Genomic DNA, 23,092 nt, shown 5'->3' with positions numbered 1-23,092 from the left:
GTACAGATCCTAAGACAAATTTTAGAACATAAAAGACCTGAAAGAAATTATATTTTGGAGAAACATTCTTGTTATAGTTGGAAAAAAAGATGAATTTTGTTTTGAATCAAGACAAATTTGTTGGTCAAGGTAAAGTTGTAATTTTCAATCTATTTTTATTTTGTGTCGTTTGTGTTTCATGGGTGGTATATCATTTTCGCGTATAATGTTACAATATAATTAAAAAAAAAACATGTTAATAGAGCCCAGAAATGTCAAAAATTCCATATTTTTCTATATATCATCATTAAATCATAATAAACCTTAATATAAAAGGTATTTGAAGAACAAATATTTTAATATAAAAAATTAAATAAATAAATATGAAAATATATTATTTGATTTATTAATTAATTATTATAAAGTGAGGAATATGATTGTTTCTCTAACCCTCTAGATTAGAACCTAATTTCACATGCAAGTTTAAAAAAATTTTATACATGACCAAGGGTCGAAAATAAATTGTTAGATACAATATGTGAGCGTTTTTCTAGAATATCTTAGAAAATATAAAAGTGATCTCTTTATGATTTTATATATTTAAAAATATTATATTTTAATTTAATCTTCAATTTATTTCATTTATATTTTGTAAGTATAGTATTTTAAAATAAAAGAAAAAAAATAATATATGAAATATACAAATCTCGTTTTTATTAAGTAAGATTATATTTAATTTAATTTCACAAAATCAATTGTAATCTGTTTATAAATTTCAATTTCTTTTACCATCAAATTATAATTCTTGCTACAGGAACTAATGTATGGTAAAGAGTTTATCTGAACATTGGTCATGAGGAATCTTTTCGAATATTACTTCTACATGTTTACACAACAGGTCAATTTTCCCTTAAAGAATGCAATTAATTTGTTTCATAGAATGAAAAAGTATTACAGTAGTAGCCAACAGCACTGCCATAAACCGGTATTCATAGGTTGTTGCCCGTGGAGGTTTTGTTCGGTGCGAAATGAGACAATTTCAGCACTACTTTCAAAAGCTTCAACCTATTCTGTAATAAGCAGTTGCTCAAGTTCTTCTCTACGGCGTTCCAACTCCTGTTAAGTGTTCATAGAAGCAAGTAAATTTCGGTTGATCTTTTAGTAAAAATTAAGAATTAAATGGAGATAAGAAGGTTTCTGAGAGATAATATTATGAACTCTGAGGGAAAAACAGAAGTCCAAGTTATGAATCTTTGTGCCCAATGTGCACGAAAGATGATGGAGAATGGTAGTATTGTAATCTGAAAACGATGTTGTTGACAACGAAACCTCTAAGGATTACTGAAATAACAAGTATGGTACATCTTGTGGATATAATCTTTTAAAGAAAAGAAATAATAATATGGTTTCTAAAATCCTTGATTTCTTTTCTCTGTTCTTTAGCTCATTAAGAGAAGACGTCAATTAATATCTTGATTTGAAACAATGCATTTGGAGCTGAAAAAATCATGGGCTATTATTATGAGGTAGATAAAAAAAGATTGCAATAAAAGGTCATGGAAAAGGTTCCAGAATTTAAATTTTCACATAGTGAGTGCAATGTTATGTTACGAAGGTATTTAGGAAAGACAAAAACTACTGATATGCACGTGGATGCAATACAATATATGCTACGTTACCTCAAGATCCTTTTCTGCTTGCTCTCTGGATATCTCTTGCTTCTGGCGGGAACGTTTCAGAAAACCAATGCAAAGAACTCCCTTAAAATGGTAATACATGTAACAGAAATTCTTATTTAGAACTCTTAGAATATTGACTAGGGAAGCTCATATATAAATATCTATCTATTTATAATATATATATATATATATATATATATATAAAAGAATAATCTAATAAAATAGAAAATTGTTAGTTCATTGAACCATGTCCAAAGGCAGCAGAAACGAATTAAGTAGGAATTCTGCTCAGAAATATGATATGCCCGTTAAAATATTTTAGAATGATTTTTTTAAAGTGAAATTGAAAAGTATTAAAACAAGAGCAAAGGTAAGATGTTATAGAACCTGGTTTAATACAGGTCATGATGCTTTCAAAAATATTAACCTCTGTCTAATTGGAAAACACTCACAGCGAAATAATTTGAAGAATCAACAAAAAAAAAATATAAAATGCAAATTGAATATGACTTTGCACATATATACAATAGGCATCAATTCGTTTAAATCATGTACAAACATCCGAGCATACACGACTACAGAAACCTAGTCATTTGACTAATTAGTTTGTTCTTTTCAAAAATCTTACCGACACAACGTAAATTACGCCACAAGCAAGAAGCATATAGCACGCTATGCTCTGAAGAACTATCAGCTCTTTTCGCTCCCCACTATAGTCAGGGAAGGCCCTAGTCATGACTGCAACACTGCAGAAACAGAAAAAACACGACTAAGAAGCAAATTTGTGCATTATCAATTCATAATACAAACAAACAAAATCTTGCAATTCTACGCCGTACACTACATTTATTGGACATTAACAACAGGCAGTGGTAGCAAAACCAATTATGCAATACAAGTATTCTGAACTCAAAAACATCCACATGCAAAACACTCAAGTATTCTCTAATTTTAGAAACTCCTGTCTATGGTGTCAATTGAGATTTGTTCCACACATTATTACCTTTTTTCTTATTCATGAGAGAGAATTAATAAAGATAATGTAGGTACTAAGAGAAAAAAAAAAACAAAGATAATTGAATCGAAAGCAAAAAAAGCATCAACGTTAAAGAGAAAACGTACAAAATGTGCAGCAAACCCCTGGCAACCCAATACTCTATAACCTGTAACGATGCATGAAATTAGATAGCAGGAAGTGAGAACAGCAACATCATTTATTTGCTCAGCATCCACGTTCCGATAACAATAAATTAGAAAAGAACGAAACTACTAACTAATTAATTAATTAACCTTCCAGAACTTGATGATGAAGCTCCATTCCGTCTCAGCCAGAACCCCGAAGCACGCTATGAAAACGGCGTAACACCGAAATATGCCATCGAAGATCTGAAAGACACAACACGCAATTAAAACTGAACACGAAACGAATAATATTATACTTTAGAGAGAGAGAGAGAGACATCGGATTGGTTTTTGAATGAGCGAATTGCAGAGAGGACGTTAACGGCGATGCAGAAAAAGGAAGAGAGAATGACAAGGAAGCTGAAGCATCTGCATAGTGACAAGAAAGGGTCTGGTCTGAATTTCGTTCTCAACCTTCTCCTGGTGGAACTTGCAGTTAGTTGAGGCACGTTCTCTCTCTCACCTTCACCTTCTCTACGCATTTTTTCACTCTTCAAATCAACTTTTCAACTCCTAATTAATATAACAAACTCTGTCTCATCTAATGGCTTAATATAATTTCTTCATTCTGATTTTTCTTCCCTCACACTTTTATTTTCAATTTCAATTCCAATTCCAACTTTGTATGTCACAGTTTGCTTCTCCAGGGTGCGATTCTTCACCTGCCATTCAAGCCATGCATACAACTTACACGTGTCGGTATACAAACCCTTATTTAACCCCTTTGAAAATTTTATATCATATATATGTAACTAAATATATTATTATTTTATTTTAAAACTTTATATTTTATTTTTAAAAGGAATGGCTGTCAACAAATTGTTTTAATTAAGTCGAATTCAAGTTACCTAATATTGTTTCTAAAACTATTGGCCTGTGGTATGTGCGTTGAGAATTAAACAAATCAGCTCACTTCAATTTAAAACTAATAATAACAAATTTTACTTTTAGAATTTTTATATGTATTTAATCAAATATAAAAAATAATATTTATATAATTAATAATTAAACATTACACATAATGTATTAAATAAATGAACATGTGATGACATCAATTCATTTTCAACCCAATTTTTTTTTTAATTTTAATATTACTATTGTCCATCTACATAAAATTTTATATATTTTTATATAATACATAAAAAAATCAAATAATTAAAGTTGTAATTGAATATTAGTTTTCTAATTATATGATCAATTTATTTCCTTCCCCCTAATGCCCTACTACATCACAACGAATTCAGCTTGAATGGACTGGTTCTAATTTTTAAACATTGCAGAAATTATTCATCCTCAAATTTAGTTTGCGTGGATTACTTTACACTTTATTTTGACAGTATGAGTTAAATATTGTTAAAATAATTAGAAATAAATCTTAAATCTACATAAAATAGGTATCTAATATAATTTCTTTTATTTATATATAAAGGAATGCTACCAAAAATTACTTCCACTTTTTATAATTATAGTTTCCATTATATTTAACTACTTTTTATCGTTATATTTCTAATGGCGATTTTCATTAGTGTATAATGAAAAAAAAACTAATGTTCAACCATTTTTTTGCCTAACAAATCCGAACTGAATTCTTTCTTGGTGTTAAATTCGAATGTAGGTTGACTTGTAAGTAAGGAACTAAGGGTAAATTAGTAAAATTATCAGCAAATTAATTAGTTGTGGTTCGTTATATTCAATCAGATTTTACTACATAAATAAACAAGAATGAGTATTATTTATTTCCAACTCTCACATGTGTATTAGACTTAGTACACTAGATAATTAAAAAAAAAAAGATAAAAAACGAATTTAATAAAAAGTATGTAGCTTAATATTCATGATCGAAATGTCTCCATTAAAACTTTTGAAACGTTTTTAGTGTCGCATATATAATGGGTGGTTTTTACGTTTTTCATAGAAAAATATGCATCATTACGTTTCATCTCTTGCTAGCAAAAAAATTATTTATAGATGAAAACAAAATTTTCAATTATGTGCTCCGGGGATTGAATTATCCATCTAATATAGAAAATATATTGGGAAATTCAACTCTCTAACGCGCGTTTCAATACATGGTTGGAGAATTTTGATTTTGAATAAAATTAAATGTACAGTATGATTTAAATGAATAGGTTTATTGTTAAAATAAATCAATAGTACTATTCAATATGATTTTTTATCCAACATAGAGTTATTCAAAATTAATTTTATAACAATAATCAACATGAAGCTAAATATTTGAAAATATTTCAACATAATTTTGGAAAATGTAAACGAAACAGTTAATTAAACGTATAAGGTTGGCGAAATTTTAAGAAGAATATTTAAATGTTACTGTAGTTCACCCAAAAATTCAATTCACTTATTAAGACATAGAATAATTTGTATACACGACTTTTTTGGTCTCCTAGTTGATTTTCATATTAAATTCACCATATTCAATATTTAAATACTTACTATTTTAAAATATGTTAAGTTTGAATTATTTTTCTATAATATTATTGTTTTGAACTAGATAAATAAATAAAAGTGAATGAACAAGTATTATTTATTATAGGTATCAAAATTGGTTTTACTGGGTAGAATGTGAAAAAATTATCATTTTTTTTTTAAATATAGTTCAGATGTCACAATAAATCGATTTATTTAATCTACAAATTAAAAAGTTAAAGTCGGATTGGAATTTGTTGTTCCATGACAAATCAATAACCACTGTTTATTATTTTTTACTTTTTTTTCATAATTTTTTTATTATAATTATTTATTACTTTTTTAATTATGTAGATCGATAATTTAATATTTTTAAAAATGATAAATTTATTTAATAATATTTGAATAATTTTGATACATAATTAATTAATTTATTTATCTAAAATTTTAATTTGTATTTTATAATTGTGATTGATAAAAAAAATTAAGTGAAAAATCGACTTATAATAAATATATAAAATAATTTAGGATAATAATTCATTTTGAAGTAAATCAACCTAACTTATCTATAAATATGTTAGATTGAATTGATTTGTAAAAAAAATTATTCATTGAAAAATTAAGCTACTTAGGGATTTGAATTCTCTTGAAATTTTTGTATTGATTTTTACGTTGTACCTTCAAAACATATAATTGTACACCAATTTTTATGTTCTAAAAGTATATTATCTTTTTTAATATAACGAACAATAGCTATTTTGAAGACGACAAAAACATAAAAACAAATTACAAAATAATCTGTACTCTCATTTTTAATTCATTCAGTAGTAAATGATCCACATCAGTTAGATTAACTTATTAATAACAACCTTACTATTTATTATAATTATTAAATGATTATATTTGATTATATAACAATATTTATTAACTAAATTTGAGAATATGATAATCATGTCTTATAAATTTTCAAATAAAATCTTATGTCTGAATTAAATTTATTACTTTTTAAATCTGTTTTTTATAATATCTAAAAGCATATCTCACATATTTATCTTTCTAGTAAGTATTTAAGTTTTTAAGTTGTGACTCTAATATAAAGATAAATAATTAATAAAGTGAGGGGGGAAAAAATAAAAAGGTAAAATTAAAAATAATAATATTGTTATAACTAACTTAACAAAAAGATTCAAAACTATTATAGAAATCAAAATCACATGAGAAATTAAACTTAATATGACATCTGTCACCTATACATGTGCATTAGTTTAGCATTATAACAAAATTAAATTATAACCAAATTAAAAGTTAGTTATTTTTGTTTTATAAATTTCCCACTTTTAAGAACTAGATTCACCACCGCGTGCCGTTTTAGTCTCTGACCAAGTTAAGGTGATGACAAATCACGGAACCATGGAACCGAAGTTAGTCCTTATCCCTTGCTCTGCTCAAACCAACCGTTTCTAGCCATAGCGTGAACTTCACCGCCTCATATTCATTCGTTCCTCAGTAGTCACAACTTTTGCACACTCACAACACAGCACACTCACACATCCACCATGGCTTCCATAACATCATCATCATCGTCTCCAACACCAACAACACACTTCAACTTTCCAAACTCCAAATTGTGTTCCTCTTTTCACTTCTCATTCTCTCCATGCTCGCTTCCACTTCCTTCCATATCCCACGCCGTTTCCAATTCCCTCAACAAATTCAATTCCTACTTTAATTCTCTGCGCTGTTCTGCCTCCGTGGAAGACGCGGAATGGGATTGGGAACAATGGCGCCACCACTTCCACGAGGTCGATGAACAGGAGCGTCTCCTCCACATTCTCAAGGTACACACTCACTATTCTACCTAGTTCAAATTTTTTGCTGCGAATATCCAGGTAAAAAGCTATTTTTGACGAACGAAACGACAGGACATTAGTCTTCAAACAAACGAATAAAACAAATTAAGCCTCTAAAAGGTGCAATTTTTCAATACTAGCAGATGTTTAGAGATTGAAAGAGAAGTCTCTGAAATAGTCACAAATTTCAAGGACTTATTTGAAATTTCCTTAATTTTCTATCCTACACCTGTTCAATGATGTTTTCAAAGACCAAAATGAAATATTCAAAGACTTCTTTGATTTTAGACCACACATGACGCTTTCAGGATCAAAGAGATGATTTACAGTACATTGTTCGTTTGAACTTTTAATGATGCTGCTAATAAATGACGATGACATGTTTTTGTGCTCAACGAAACAGTCTCGCTTCGGTGTTGCTGTGAATTTGGAGGATTATGATGATGCGGCTGCGCTTAAGGTGGCCATTGCAGCTATAGCTACCAATGACACTGTTGGAACGGTCATATCTCTTCTAAATGTATAAATTTTCAGTCCAATTGCCTTTATTTCTTCTGCTTTCTCTTTGCATTCCATTGGACTTTCTTTATTTTCCTTCCGAATATTTCAGAGGGCCATAGAGGAAGAGCGGTACAGTGATGCAGCTTTCTTCAGAGATGAAGCTGGCACCGGACTTGTGAGTTCTCATTGCAAGAATGTCTTCGTATATTTTTTTATGGAAACGAATCTGAAATGCAACGTCAAAGGTGATCCTAGAGTCTGTAATAATTGTAACTATACTTAACTTGCTATCACATAGGTTGGAAAATTGTATGCGCTATCAAGACACTCCTTGCTATAGCTCATACTCGTGATTTGAACTGTTTTAGTTCAGTTAAATCTAAGAATGTGGACCAGGATGGAATAATGTCTTGGTGTGGCTCTTTTTGTTTTCCTTACCAGCCTATAACGTGCTCATATTTTTGGACATGTGATCTTCACCTATTGGTTATGTTTGAATTGATACAGTGGTGTAGGAAAAGGTTTGAAACCCAAGGTTTGGGATATTTTAAGCAATAAACTGAAATGGGAAATGATGGGAACCATAACCATTGTATGATGTCTCCCTTCTCCCTTACTTTTTGGTGGCCTGATATGGTGGATTTGAAAATGGCACATCCCGTTAATCTCTTTTTTCAATTATCCAAAACTCTCCAAATTTTTAGTGAATACCTATCTTCCATGATTGGGACTTGATGAGGGTTTCCCTAGCGCCAATGGGACTCCTGTTCGGCTTAATGGTCTGAACTACTCTTCACTTTATTTTATTCAAAGCATCCAAATATAACCATGATGTGGTAACATCTCAAGACTTGAGCTTACCGGTAATGATATACTTTGACATCAATATGTTCTGGCTTTTGCAGGTGGGTTGGTGGGCTGGAATGTCGAAAGACACCAATGGTCCACGTGGTCTAATTATTCGCATAACTCCAGAGCATGGAAGATACGTGGCAAGGAGTTATAGTCCTAGGTATTTTCTATTACTTATGGTTCTTTCATGAAAGGGAAAATTATTTTTGGGGAAAGAGATGCTACCTTAGAATTTAGATATGTATGTTAGAACTTCAATACTTTTATATACCTTAGAAATCCCACATTAACTAGAGATGGGATTGAATTATCGTATATAACGTAGAACTGATTTGGGCTTATTTGCTTACACAATTGTAACTTTAATTCACTAGAAAGTAAAAATATGGTTTGAAATGAAACGTCTTTCTCTACCAGCTTGTTGACTGCATGATAGTGTGACAGGGGCAGAGTAAGTGGAGAAGACAGACCAGCCTAATCTTGAAGTGTATAATTTGGTTTGCACACTTAGATATAAAAATACAGAAGATTCTAATGGAGTAATTTGGTTATAAGTCTAAGATAGAAATCAGATTTCTGTACAACATAAGTGTTACAAGGTTCAGTTGATTTGAACTTGACTTCAACTTCCTCTTTATGAATTTGTGCCTTTTAGTAGTGTGGGAAATTTATAATCTATTTTGTCCTTTGTTGCTTACCTTTGATCAACTTGATGACAGTGGGTTTAACCTCACAATTCCTTCATCACCTTTAACCACTCAATCATATATTGGGGTATCTCTAAACTGTGTCTTTCGATTCTTGAAACAATTGTAGGGCAACGTACTTTGTATAATTGGGGGTATCTAAGTAGTTTTAAATTGTGGGCAACCACAACACAGGTACGTTACCAGCAGCCCTGCCTGTTAATGACTAAAGAAGTAATTCATTTATTTTGCCTGCAAATACCTGTTAAACTGTCCAAATCTAATCCGTAGCATGTTGTACTTGTGAGCATCTATGAGTGCGGTCCCTAGTCATAATGGTGATGCCTTGAACTAGGTTGAGAAAGTTATCAATGATTGAATGAAATACTTTAAAGGTAGACAACAATATTCCAGATAATGAGATATAATTGTTTTATGAATTTCATGTTCCATAAGTTCATGCCGTGATTGCTTCGTGTGCTCCTTGTCCATATCCTATGGTGTTAATTTACTATGACAAATTTTTAAAGAAGGAAATCTTAGTAAAATTTTCTAAATTAGGTACAATATTCAATCAGTTATGTCAATAAGTGGTTACTCACCAACCATTTGAGTGTTCCCCCCCAAAAAAAAAATTGTTCCCAAGCTAGAGATACGTTTACCAAGTTTTTTTTTGGTGTCTACCTCTTCTATCATAGAAGATGTTCTGTTCTGTTTTTTAAGAGCATTTCTTTTTCATAACTTGAGACATTTTAGGTGGTCACGGTGCTGACCTTCATTGTAATTTTTCAGGCAACTTGCTACTTCTGCCGCTGGTGTTCCTCTATTTGAGTTTTTTCTTATAAAGAATAAGAGTGGTGAATTTAAGTCACAGGTAGCTCTTCTAAACTAATCCCTTAATTTTTTATAATTTTTATTGGAATCATTCATTACAACATAAGCAATTAGCATTCCTCTAAAAAATTTGAGTTCAATTACCTTATTTTATTTGCCAACTAATTGCACTCAAAATGGATTGTTGTTCATTGAACTTTTTTGTAACTGAGTATGGATGAGTGTGCTTACGATGATATTCTGTAGGCCGTTACAAAAGTTTCTTTCAATAATTTGTTGGTAAATAATTTTTTATCATAAGCATTATGATAGAGGAATCAGGGATTATATGCAACAATGGAATATATTGCTTATGATCCAAAGACTTCGTTCACTTCACAGGCCATACTATCTGAATTGTTCATGAAATCTTTTACACAAATATTTGTATTTCTATAAATTAAGAACAGTCTAGAATAGAAATCAATTTGTATTATTAACACTGTGTTGGATTTAGAATATTGATGGACATGATTCTCTTTTGCATTGTTTTTTAGTTTAAAATATATACTGACTTAGGCCAAACAAGCATGCTAGTTCATTAGGAGGTTCATATTGCTTGACTCTTAATTTTCAAATGACGAATGTCACCAAATTTAAAAACTTGTTTTTCATGGCAAATTAAGAGTGGGTTACAAACACAAATTAATAGTGAAAACTTAGGACAACTTATATTTCTAGCTGTGGCCTATATTGGTCATGTTGCCGCTTAATTTGCTTGAGGATCAAAATTTTACTCAACCATGCTTCACAGTTTACATATTTCAGAAACCTAACCAAGTGACAAGTCGTTTATTTAAGAATTGCCTAACCAATCCATGGTTTGATTTGGATTTAATTCTTTGTTTGTTGCAAACTCAATAGTACCTTTGGTCTTATTCATTCTTATGCTTTTCAGGCTGTATACTTCAAGCAGAGAGGAGATTCCTATAGTCCCCCAACAAAATCCACTAAAGCTTTGGATGCTGCTGAGAGATTGAGTTCTGTTGAGTCACCAGAAGATAAAAGTGAGCTATTTGTTGAGAGTCCTGAAGATCCGGAGGTTATTGATGATAGGAATGATAGCTCTGATCCAACTGATGGAATGCCTGTATTTCAGAATATCTTGAAGGATACAATCCCTGGTGTTAAGATGAAGGTTTTGAAGTTCACAACTCCAGACAAAGTAGACAAGGATATAATATCTGATGTGATTGAGCAGATAACTGAGGAAAAAGGGGATGAAGATGAAGATGAAGATGTATATTCTAACAAGGACAATGAGACAGAAACTCCAGAACTGAAAGATGTTGAGTCTGAAACTGATGATGAGAATGAATTAAGATCTGGTCTGGAAGCTTTTGATCTTGCAGAAGAAGATAAAGCAGTCAAAGCTGTCATTGGTGGTCTGGTTCAGAAAATTTCCAGCAGTTTGCCTACAAGAGAATTGTTGCTTCGAGTTCCTGCGAAGCTGGAGATGTCCGGACACGGTTCATTTTTGTTTACCATAAAGGAATTAGTCAATGAACAGGTTGGTCATGGCAAAGGGAAACGTTCACCAGATAAATCAACAAAAATTCAAGGCCAACATTCTGTTGACAGTATTATGTTTAATCTTGCTAAGTTCATTGGAAAGGGGAAATTACCCTCAAAGGTAGGTTAATGTTTACTATCTGATAATTAATATGATCTTATTCTGAGTAAAATATTAACCTCCAAATTGTAGTGTTTGCAAAGTTTGTCGCATTTGTTGAGTCTAGCTGCAAAATTGCTTATGTGATAATGTTTTGCTTCAATCTTTTAGGTTCTTAAAGATTTGGGAGAGTTAGTAAGACGTAATCTTAGCCGGGATGGACCCCTTGAACGATTGTCTGGGTCTACTATGTTCAGTCGCATTGAAATACCAACTTCTTTAGATCCTTTGAATGGTGATATTCTAGAGAACTTGTTAATTTAGTATTTTTGAGGTGCTGAGATTGCCTGCTCACTGTAAGATTTTAATCTGAGTGTATACTGAATATTAAATATTTTCACTTTCATCAGGTCTATATATTAGTGCACATGGGCTTTACTCATCTGAAGTAATTCAATTGAGATGTAGATATGGCCATTGGCAAGAAGATGGTGGGAATAAGGAGTCTTCTGATCTTGAATTTTATCAGTATGTGGAAGCCTTGAAACTGACTGGGGATCCTTATGTGCCAGCAGGCCAGGTAATACTCTAAATTTATTGGATAGATTTAATAAACAATGTAAAATATTTTATGCCTCCATCCTTTACTATTTTGTTATATTGCTTTCTTTGTAGCAACTTAGACCCCACTACCCTGTTTTTTTCTTTTTTTTTTGGAAAAAGGAGTCTTGTATCTGAGTCCGAGAAGAGCAGCAAGTCTTGCTTTGATTTGTTTAAATTATTTTTGAAGAAATTGCAATTTCATGTATTTTATCTTTATATATATAGGTTTTCAGATTCTTGGAAGTAGGACAACGCATTAACCTTTATCCGGCAAATTGACATGTTTAATAATTTTCAGATCAAAAAGAGTGTGCTAGTCTGACTCTGAAGACATACATGTCAGTCTGACTCTGAACACTGAAGCACCAGTGTGAACCTCCTATTAATTAACATTTTATTTCCCGCTAAGTTTTAAACATGTCTTTAATATACCTTGTTTGACACTCACACCAGTAATTACAAATAAAAACTGTTCAAATAAAAAGTTACATTAATTTTAATATTATTAAACATTTTTTCTAAATAAATAAACAAAATGTATTGCTAACTCAATTAATAAGTTTATTTAGGTAATTAGATACTTAAAAATCGTGTCGATATATATAGACAAACTCGAATTGCATCTGCGTGGTAAAGATTTTTAAATTTTGATACCTTCGCACATTTTCACTCACTTGCATGGTGAATTGATGACTTAGGTCACATGGGTTGTAGTGGTTGAACATGAAATCAAACAACATTACTGTAATTTAATTTGTGACTTAGGTCACACGGGTTGTATCTGAGTTTGCGAGCCATTTTGTGGCCCTCAATCTATTGCCGTGATTTTTTCTGGAGTTTACTGCTGTAAGTTGGGTATGTCTCATCGAGCTTATATCAGTGTCGGGATTAAGTATACAATAGACAAAAAGGCCACTATTACACGTTAACTCAAACACAGTGCTTTCAGTTGGTGCAAACTCTATGTTGTGGGAAATTATTCAATGTATTCTGTTTGGTTATGTAAGCACCAAAACATCAAGCTTGTTACTAGGTTGACCGTTTAGGGAAAGTATTCAATTTGTTCTTTTAGCAGTTTTTCCTCTGGGAATTAGCTAATCAATGTTGTATTGGCCTAAGCTTTACTATAAGCTAAATCATTTCTTTGTTGCTGTATTAATCTGCATTTACTTTTTTGAGCTACTTTTGTCAAAGTGTCATGTTCCTTTATCTTCTTAGGTAGCATTTCGAGCAAAAGTTGGAAAGAGGCATCAGCTTCCTCTCGGTGGAATAATTCCCGAAGAGTTTGGATTGGTAGGCAATGCGTTTTCACTTGGTACCCCAATAGTTGTTTCCACTGTTTTCTCTATCATTTTCCTCCTCTTTTCATTAGTTCAGAGTGAAAAAAAAATGATTATTGCTGTTTGCTTAATATTCTGACATAATTGGCATCACAGATTGCACGCTATAAAGGTCAAGGGAGGCTTGCAGAGCCAAAATTTCAAAATCCTCGATGGGTTGACGGTGAACTTGTGATACTAAACAGAAAGGTTCTTGTTCAGTTTTGTCTAATTGCTTTATCCTGCCATTTTGAGTCCGGTTCGAACTCATCCTTACAATTTATCATGCAAATGTCTGTGATTGAAGTTTTTATGTTTGATTTGCAGTACAACAAAATAGGGCCTGTTATTGGATTTGTGTACTGGGTCCCTGAACGTCCTTTTTTGGTATTGTTTACTCGGCTGAGGCTTCAAGAATAGGATTGGTTTTGTTCTACTTGTACAAAATGTCAACCTGTAAATTCTTTCTACTGATTCTGAAGCTATGCTGACCACGTTTAAGATTATATCATATTAATCTTCAGCTCAGAAAATTTATTTATTTATTTTTCCCTTCTCAGCAATAAATTGTAGTGTTGGCATGGTTAATGAGTAAAATTGATCTAATATGCAATTATCTTCTTGGGTGGAGCAAAAAGAGCTTGTATTTATAACAGAGTATTTGAATCTAGCTTTTCTGTAATGAATTTTATGGCGTCTCAATCTTTGTTAGCACGTGGTTTCCTTTCTTTATACTATGGTGTCTCCTTGCTAGACAAGAAGATGGAATGAAGAGCTCGTTTGAGTTACGTCTTGGCTTTGTATTGTCCATTCATTTTCTGTTGTTTTCTCTCGGTTATGAACTTGTAATCCTATCGCCATACGCAAACACCAGCATTTGTATTAGAATAAAAGTATAATGATAGATCACTAATATAATATAATATAATATTTTTGTTACAGAATATTTCCACTACACAATCTTCTGTATGTGTTGTGGTGGAAACACCATTATTGGCTCATCATTATTAGCTACACCGTGTTATTATTAGCCAAGAAAGAATTTTGTAAACAGTTTATTAAATATAGTGTTCCCCGCATAAACAAAAAGGTGCAAGGAAAACCCGAAAGAAAGATACTGTAAATAACAAAGAAATAAAAAAAAAAAGGCCTAACACAAAAAAATGTTTATAGTTAGAGAGGCTTCCTTGTATTCATTGAAGGTACTAGTAAATTCAATTCTTAACTAGTGTCAAAACTATTAATGGGACATCAAAAAGTGCTGGGGTGGTACAAGTAATACATTTTGTAAGTTATGAGAACAACTATCATTCTTAGCAATTGAGTGTTATTCACAAATAACATCCTAATATGAATGGCAAAGGATAATTTTGAGAAAACTATCACTAAAATTTTAAAAAATAAAGACTCAGTTTTTAGGCTTCCTTTTTATCAACTAATATTTCATCTATAATTCCAAACACGAGCTTTAATTCAATTCGATTTCTCACTCTGTGTGCTAAATTAGCTAATTTATTTTAATCCTAGCGACTAGTTTTACCCATAATTCTCCACTGTCTTGATTTAGGGATCTAACAATTCGAACCTTCATGCCACAATAATTCCTAATAATAGTTATTTATTCAACCCAGACATCTGCAAACTCTTCAAACCATTTCCATTTTTTAATAAAATAAAGTTCCTTAGGAAACTGTTTAAATGGTCGTAAATATACCAAAGCGGGCTCATAAAATTTAAGCTTAAAAAAAAAAGGTTAAGTCCCATGGACTAGGTGGAGCTATAAGATCCTAGTCAAGGTCAAATATTATTCGTTATTTTATTTTATTGTAACATTTGTGTATATTTAGTTTAAGAAAAACAAATTATTTTGGCTTGATCTAATGAGCTGAATTACAAATATGAAACCCACTAGAAATTTAAGTCAATTAAGTTGTACTAATTTCACATGTTAACCCAAGGAAATAGAGATGAGAAATATAGTAACTATCTTCTTTCATGAACTTCCTTACTAATAGTCTAACATTTCCATACAAAGGAAACCCAAATTAATTTCCATTCCATACAAATATGAATTCTCTTCCATTATGAGAGAAATAATTAGCATTGAAAACACAAACTTCCTAAATGTTTTTTTCAGAAAACATCCTAAATGTTTTACTATTCACATTTATTCATGATGATCTAATCCTATACAATTTCATTTTTTTATTATTAAATAATAACTGTGCATGTTTCTCATGCCTTAATACCAACACTCCATTTTAAGTAATCACTATTTTTCTTTAAAACATGACTTTTACATGTGTCCCTTAAATAATACTTAACTATATATCCATATATCCATGGCAGCCATTATATTTATGCCAAAGATTAAAGTCTTTATACTTTAGATTAAAGTAATATTACCAAGTTTTAAACATCACTTAATTTAATGTAATCTCAACTCAAACATAATAGTTTTACTCCTTACTATATTCATTGATAAAATATCATCAACAATAATAAGTAGACTATAAATATTTCACGTGTAAATAGAAAAAAAAGCGGCCATACATGTCTTTATTTATTATCTAACATTTGTTATCATTTTACAAGTCAACATCTAAATAATGTCATGTAAATTATGAACAACAGCGTAGTCCCAATTTTCTCTTAAATTATGGATTTATAGTGACTTTTATTCTCTTTTAATGGATAACCCAGAAGATAACCAATATTATTAAATTACCATTAAATCTTTGTATATGGTAACTATAATTAAAAAAATATATAAAAGAACACCTAAAAACATTTTAAAAGGATTTGAAAAATGCTTTAAATAGAAAACACACAAACAATCTGCATATGAAAAATCCATACTTTTAACTTGCACTTATGGAAACACAACATAAAATCTAGAATCTACATGGTCACATTCAAGTAATGATAAAAAATATTGTTTAGAGCAATATTAACTATGTCTGGTATACAACTAAAAAAATGTGTGTGAATTAACTGTTAATTCCGAAAAATCTAAAGGAAAAAATAAAATTTGAGATACCGAAGTACTTTTAAATTCTCTTAACTTAAATCCAAATATATACATTCTATACATTCTATAATAAAAAGCTATTAATAAAACCCTTTAGTAAAATTGAATATATATAAAAGCTTTGGTGGTGACGCTAAGTAGTGACGTCACCCCATCAAGTCGTCAACGTCGTCGTCTCATAATGATACTGAAATATATATGTCATTTTATTTATATTATATATATATATATATATATATATATATATATATATATATAAAATAAAAGAAAAAAGTGACAAAGCAAAGCCTCTGTTTGCGCGCGTTGAGAAACCCTAGGCGCGGTGCGCACCGGCGTTTCTCCCTCTGCGCATTTTAGCGTCAGAGTGCAGAACCCTCTCATTCGCTTCCTCTTTCTGCAACTCTTACTTTCAAAAGTTTGTCGAAATTTTTTATTCATTTGTAGAGAGAAAGAAGATAACTATGGGAAGCACCTTTCATTCTCCGCCAGCAAAGCGTTCCGCACCCGACCCGAACCCGTTTCCTCCAAACGGGCCTTCCAAGCGCTCCAGGTCGTCCAGGCCTCCGCCGCTGCCGCTCTCCGTGCCGCCGGGCCACGCGTCTTTCCGCCTGCTCTGTAACGCCTCTCGAATCGGCGGCGTTATCGGCAAGTCCGGCTCCATCATTAAAAAACTCCAACAATCGACCGGTGCCAAGATCCGAATCGAGGACGCGTCGCCGGAGTCGCCGGACCGCATCATCCTGGTCATTGCCGATGCTGCCGTCAGCGGCAAGGTTCTGCTGAGAAATGATGAGGCCGTTGAGGTTTCGAAGGCGCAGGAAGCGCTGCTGTTGGTGTTCGATAGGATCCTCGATGTGGCAGCGGAGACGGAGGGCGTTGACGTCGGCGACATGCTCATGTCTTGCCGGCTTGTGGCGGACGCGGCGCAAGCCGGCTCCGTCATCGGTAAGGGCGGGAGAGTGGTGGAGAGGATCAAGAAGAACACCGGATGTAAAATTAGGGTTTTAACTGATGATTTGCCGCTTTGTGCCTCCTCTTCGGATGAAATCATTGAGGTAGTTTTGCTTCTCGCTCTGCTTCACATTTGGATTTGTCACTTGAACTTTTAGGATAACACTGCTGAGGCATTCGATTACCACTGCTATTGTTTATTCTGTTGCTTCGTTGTCTAGTATCGTTCCAGTTTTTATGATCAAGCGCTTCATCTGTTAGATATGGTTTGTTAGTTTATTGTAGTGGATTAGTTTTTCTGTTTAGACATGAATGGGTTTCGGGGTCAAGTGTGTGTTCATTTAATATTTCAGGGTCAAGATTTTAGTTTTCATTCAAGCTTTTGGGGTAAAGTGTTTCATATTTCTATATGGATTGTTAGTTTATTGTTGTGGGGTTAGTTTTTCGTGTTTTGGAGGTAATTAGGCTTCAAAATTTTTATGGTGTGAAGATTTTTCTTATGCTGAGATAATATCTTTGGGTTGTGTACTGTGACAGATAGAAGGTAGAGTGTCATCCGTAAAGAAGGCACTTGTTGCGGTCTCCCAACGTCTTCAAGATTGTCCTCCTGTTGATAGAACAAAGATAATGGGAAGCAAACCTTATGAAATGGTTCAGTATGAAGCCATAGATGCACTTCCTCGTGAGGCTTTAACTGCAGTTACTGCAGTACCACATGAAACTATAGATCGTCTTCCGCTAAGGAGCTCTGCATTGTCTTCTTTGTCCAGTTGCTCTAACAGCTATGGTACCAGAGTTCACTCATTGCCAGCGGAAGTTAATAGAGTCTCCTCCCTGGAACCAAAGGCACTTCAGCAGGAAGTCACCTTTAGAATACTTTGTTCAAATGATAGAGTTGGAGGTGTTATTGGAAAGGGAGGCAATATTATTAGAGCTCTTCAGAGTGAGACCGGGGCTAGAATAATTATTGGTCCTTCAGTAGCTGGTTGTGAGGACCGAGTAATTACTATTACTGCTTCCGAGGTCTGATAAATATATTCTTTCCATTTTTACTTATTTTGTGTCTTTCAGTTCTGTGTGTATTATTATTATAATTACTGTTTTTTATCAACTTATTAAGCGTGGGTTCAATTTATACAGAATCCTGAGTCAAGATATTCCCCAGCACAAAAGGCTGCTGTGCTTGTTTACTCCAGGTCCATTGAATCTGGTTTTGAGAGGGGGCTAGACTCTGGATTAAGTAACAGGTCAATTGTTACTGCACGACTTGTAGTCCCATCAAGCCAAGTTGGTTGTTTGTTAGGAAAAGGTGGACTAATAATATCAGAAATGCGGAAGGCTACTGGGGCTAGCATAAGAATAATTGGGACTGAGCAAGTGCCAAAATGTGCTTCAGATAATGATCAAGTTGTGCAGGTTTGGAGATTAGACCTTCTTTTCCTTTTTTTTTTTTTCATTTTACAATTAAAATATGCTGAAGAAAACTTTCTGTGTATCTGGCAACACCAATAAATTGTTACGCATCAAACTAAAATATAATTTCTCATCCTTCATGGGGCTACTTTGGTAATGATAGTCACCTTTTTCATCTTGATTATGTGATATTTGAATATTTTAAATTATATGCATCTGTTCTTTCGTCATTCATTCTGAAATATTTATCACCCTTAAGTGTTTATCTGTAGTTTTTCCTTGCACTGATAAGAATTTACCAGAGATCAATCTTGTTTCCCAAAGCATTTATATGTTTGCCTAAAACTCCTAGGATATGTATTTCGCTATATTTGTTTTAGGCATGATAATGATGTTTAGGTGTTTATAAGTTATACCATTTATATTGTCTTCTTCCCTCAGATATCAGGAGACTTTTCAAGTGTGCAAGATGCACTATATAATGCAACTGGTAGACTGCGAGATAATCTTTTTGCCAGCACTGAGAATAGTGCTGGAACAAGGAGTCTTTCTTCTCTACGAGTTGATAACAGCCCCTATGGGAGACTGCATGATGTTGTTCCTCTTGGAAGCCAACTACCCGCAGTCACTTCTCATAGTTTGAATAGGCATACTTTTTCTCGTGACATTGATCATCTTGCTCATTCTAGAAGTTTAGATCGTCCTTCTTCCCCAGGATTATGGACTAGAAATTTAGACCGTCCTCCTTCGCCAGGGCTGTGGGCTAGAAATTTAGATCGTCCTTTTTCACCAGGGCTGTGGACGAGAAATTTAGATCGTCCTTCTTCACCAGGGTTATGGACACCACCTGTACATCTCTCTCTCTCTCTCTGCTATCAATTTTACCCTAAGAAATTATTATTTTTATTAACTATTTCTTATTTGAATTTGATGCAGACAATGGCTGGGATAAATTCAAGAGGAGTGAATGATTTTAATTGGGGATTGACATCTCGTAGAGGAGGCTTAGAACTTGTCAGGTTGTTGATTTACTAAACAAACTAGCCTTGTTTTAACCCAAATAGCAAATCTACATATATATATATATATATATATATATATATATATATATATATATATATATATATATATATATATATAGGTCAAAAACTAACGTCAAGGTTTCTTGTTATCTCAATTTTTAAGATTTTAGTATCAGTAATGTGCTAATTTTTCTAGTGTGATGTAATGTAATGTGGATGAGTCTTGAACTTCCCTTGACATTTTCAAGTAGCGCTCTCGAGAATTTGCCTAACTTTGCCGTCTTGTAATATTTTCTAACTTGCAATACTGAGGGTGCCTTCTCTTTTCTGAACTCAAGAATATTTAGTGACATTGTATCATGCATTATAAATACTTTGTATGTGATGGAAAAATGAAAATAATTCTTAAAAAGTTGAGTGTTTTTAAGGTATAATTTAGTTATAACTTTCACACTGGCACAAGTTAGGAAAGTTAATTTATTATTTGAACATGCAATAGAAACTACCATATCCTGCGCCAGGTGTTCTGTAATAAGTCTGTATTAGAATTAGAAACTGCCTTTCTCTATTTTACGTGACTTCTGTATTCATTCATTTGATTGATGTTCTGTGTCTGGTGACAAACCATTGTATATATACTATTTTTGCCACTGCTTTTCTTGTGCTATTGTTCATTTTCTCTTATTTGAAATCCTTGCTTTTGGGTAAAGTTGTAGGCAACATAAAGTGATGAAAATACAGCTGAACATATAAAATAGAATGCCACAATTGTCAATTTCTTATTATTCTTTTTATGTTTTGCAGTGGAAGTAAATCTGCCATCGTGACTAATACGACAGTAGAAATTGTGGTTCCTGATGATACTATTGATTCTGTATACGGGGAAAATGGTAGCAATTTGGCTCGTCTAAGACAGGTGCATAAGCTTGAATAAGTTATATATGTTAAACTTTTGTTAACTTGTTCACCACTTATCATGTCATCCTTATGAACTTGCATTTGTGATCCACATTTGATTTGATTTCTAAATTATCTATCTGTTAGGGAAGTGTCTGTTTTCAGTCTGCCATTTTCGAAAATCATGTGATTTTTTTTTTTTATCATTATCAACTTGGTCTCTTGATATTTTCACCAATGGACTGAGCAAAGGGTTGATGGAATGACAATTTTATACTAGATGATAAAATAGTCCTTTTTTTCTTGCATTTTCAATAATTGAGGTGCTTTTTAATATTTTTATAATTGATATTATGAATCATTTTTCTTATTTTACTTTGTCATATGAAGTTAATTTGTTTATTTTTATTGTCCCTATCAGATATCGGGTGCGAAGGTGGTTGTCCATGAACGTCGTCCTGGAACAAGAGACAGGACTATTATCATATCTGGTTCACCTGATGAAACCAAAGCAGCGCAGAGCCTTCTCCAAGCATTTATTCTTAGTGGCTCATCATGACAGGATAGAGGACATGACAAATCTTGTAATATCCAGCCTTGTATGATTTATTCAATCTCAAAAACAGTCACCAACTATCTTTGGTTAGTGACGTTAGTGTAGTGTAGTGTAGTGTAGCTATTTAACATCAATCATTACTTGATTCTTTAGTGCATACCAAGCAGCAGTTTAGCTCGATCGATGGTTTCATTTTAAGATTTCATCTGATTAGTATCTCTACTACCAGATGTCTTCTTTCAACTCGTACAGTTTACATCGGATATTTATAGGCTCCGTTTTAAGAAAATGAAAACTTAATTCATATTAATTATGATGCATCGTAATGTATTGATGTGTATGCTTTTTTATGCTGATTATAATTTTAGTCAATTAGGAAAAAAAATTATGATGACTACAGGAGAAAGGAAATAGGGAAATGAATCATAGAATATGAACTAAGATACGGTATTTTGGGTTTTTTTTCCAAACTGGTGCAATTTTTTTTCTAATTTCCTAAAATGGTGCAGTTTTTTTTTTTTAAATTTTCGACAGAGGTAAGTTGTGAAAAAATGGTATTACTTCATCCCGAAGAAGTCGTGCCAAATTAAGACGAATTTGATTAAAATAAGCTGTAGTCGTGCCAACATGGAGAGACTTCTGTGTTATGAAGAAGCTGTGTCATATTCAGACGACTTTAATTAACGTTTAAAGCAAAGTCGTGCCAATATGGAAAGACTTCAGTATTAAATTGTTAATGAAGAAGTCGTCCCATATTGGAGAGACTTCAGTGTTGTATTGATAATGAAGAAGTCGTATCATATTGGAACGACTTTAGTTCGAATAAAAATTAAATATTTTTTAGTCATGTTAATTAGTTAAATAATAATGCATATAAGTAATTAAAACTTTTATGATGATTTTGGTTTCTTATAATAGGGCATGAAAGTTATTTATGAGAGCCTGTGCCACAAGGAGGTCTTCTTCGGTGTCGTCTCTGAACTGGATCGTCATCATCATTATCTTCACCTAGACCTTGACGACACCGAAGAAGACCTCCTTGTGACACAGGCTCTCATAGATCACTTTCATGCCCTATTATAAGAAACTAAAATCATCATGAAATTTTTAATTACTTATATGCATTATTATTTAACTAATTAATATGACTAAAAAATATTTATTTCTTTTCAAACTAAAGTCGTTCCAATATGGTACGACTTCTTCATTATCAATACAACACTGAAGTCTTTCCAATATGGGACGACTTCTTCATTAACAATTTAATACTGAAGTCTTTCCATATTGGCACGACTTTGCTTAAAATGTTAATTAAAGTCGTCTGAATATGGCACGACTTCTTCATAACACAGAAGTCTCTCCATGTTGACACGATTTCAGCTTATTTTAATTAAAATCGCCTTATTTTGGCACGACTTCTTCAAGATGAAGTCGTGCCATTTTCTCACGACTTACCTCTGCCGGGAATTAAAAAAAAAAACTGCACAATTTTAGGAAATTGAAAAAAAATTGCACCAGTTTGGGAAAAAAACCCGGTATTTTGATACGTTGATATACTTTTCATAAATTTTAAATTTATTAAATATTTAAATTTGTTGCTAAGTAACATTTTTCAACTATGTCGATTTATGCACAAAGATTGCCGATGAATCTTTCGTC

The 23,092-nt window shown here is 32.5% G+C and overlaps 3 protein-coding genes across 5 annotated transcripts; 2 read left to right on the top strand and 1 right to left on the bottom strand.

Annotated features, from left to right (window-relative positions):
* Positions 1-744: 744 nt before the first annotated feature.
* LOC114188851 (uncharacterized) lies at positions 745-3,440 on the bottom strand. 2 transcript variants are annotated; one of them, XM_085674601.1, is made up of 6 exons: positions 3,119-3,440; positions 2,949-3,044; positions 2,781-2,821; positions 2,287-2,404; positions 1,659-1,700; positions 745-1,095 (listed from the first exon to the last, which is right to left on the bottom strand). In XM_085674601.1, exons 1-6 carry the CDS (start codon positions 3,320-3,322, stop codon positions 1,045-1,047), a joined length of 552 nt encoding a protein of 183 aa, XP_085530727.1. In that variant the 5' UTR covers positions 3,323-3,440; the 3' UTR covers positions 745-1,044. The 2 variants fall into 2 exon arrangements, with proteins under 2 accessions (XP_085530727.1, XP_027933311.1); XM_028077510.2 differs by having other exon boundaries at positions 1,659-1,739; positions 3,119-3,438.
* Positions 3,441-6,640: 3,200 nt separating this feature from the next.
* LOC114187018 (protein EXECUTER 1, chloroplastic-like) lies at positions 6,641-14,096 on the top strand. Its single transcript, XM_028075118.2, has 11 exons — positions 6,641-7,105; positions 7,521-7,637; positions 7,728-7,793; positions 8,524-8,630; positions 9,949-10,030; positions 10,928-11,662; positions 11,813-11,936; positions 12,052-12,221; positions 13,463-13,537; positions 13,681-13,773; positions 13,891-14,096. Exons 1-11 carry the CDS (start codon positions 6,824-6,826, stop codon positions 13,981-13,983), a joined length of 1,944 nt encoding a protein of 647 aa, XP_027930919.1. The 5' UTR covers positions 6,641-6,823; the 3' UTR covers positions 13,984-14,096.
* A 2,770-nt stretch (positions 14,097-16,866) lies between these two features.
* Positions 16,867-21,590, top strand: LOC114188079 (KH domain-containing protein HEN4). 2 transcript variants are annotated; one of them, XM_028076590.2, is made up of 7 exons: positions 16,868-17,649; positions 18,083-18,568; positions 18,686-18,961; positions 19,400-19,807; positions 19,895-19,977; positions 20,785-20,896; positions 21,299-21,590. In XM_028076590.2, the coding sequence occupies exons 1-7, from the start codon at positions 17,056-17,058 to the stop codon at positions 21,434-21,436; spliced, it is 2,097 nt and encodes a 698-aa protein (XP_027932391.1). In that variant the 5' UTR covers positions 16,868-17,055; the 3' UTR covers positions 21,437-21,590. The 2 variants fall into 2 exon arrangements, with proteins under 2 accessions (XP_085531361.1, XP_027932391.1); XM_085675235.1 differs by lacking the exon at positions 21,299-21,590 and having other exon boundaries at positions 16,867-17,649; positions 19,895-20,019; positions 20,106-20,868.
* Positions 21,591-23,092: the final 1,502 nt, after the last annotated feature.

The sequence above is a fragment of the Vigna unguiculata genome, chromosome 6 (genome assembly GCF_037176805.1).
Source record: "Vigna unguiculata cultivar grain cowpea cultivar isolate G323 ecotype 2 chromosome 6, ASM3717680v1, whole genome shotgun sequence".
Taxonomy (NCBI): domain Eukaryota; kingdom Viridiplantae; phylum Streptophyta; class Magnoliopsida; order Fabales; family Fabaceae; genus Vigna; species Vigna unguiculata.
Note: the sequence above shows the minus strand (reverse complement) of the source record. Positions and strands in the feature narration are given on the sequence as shown.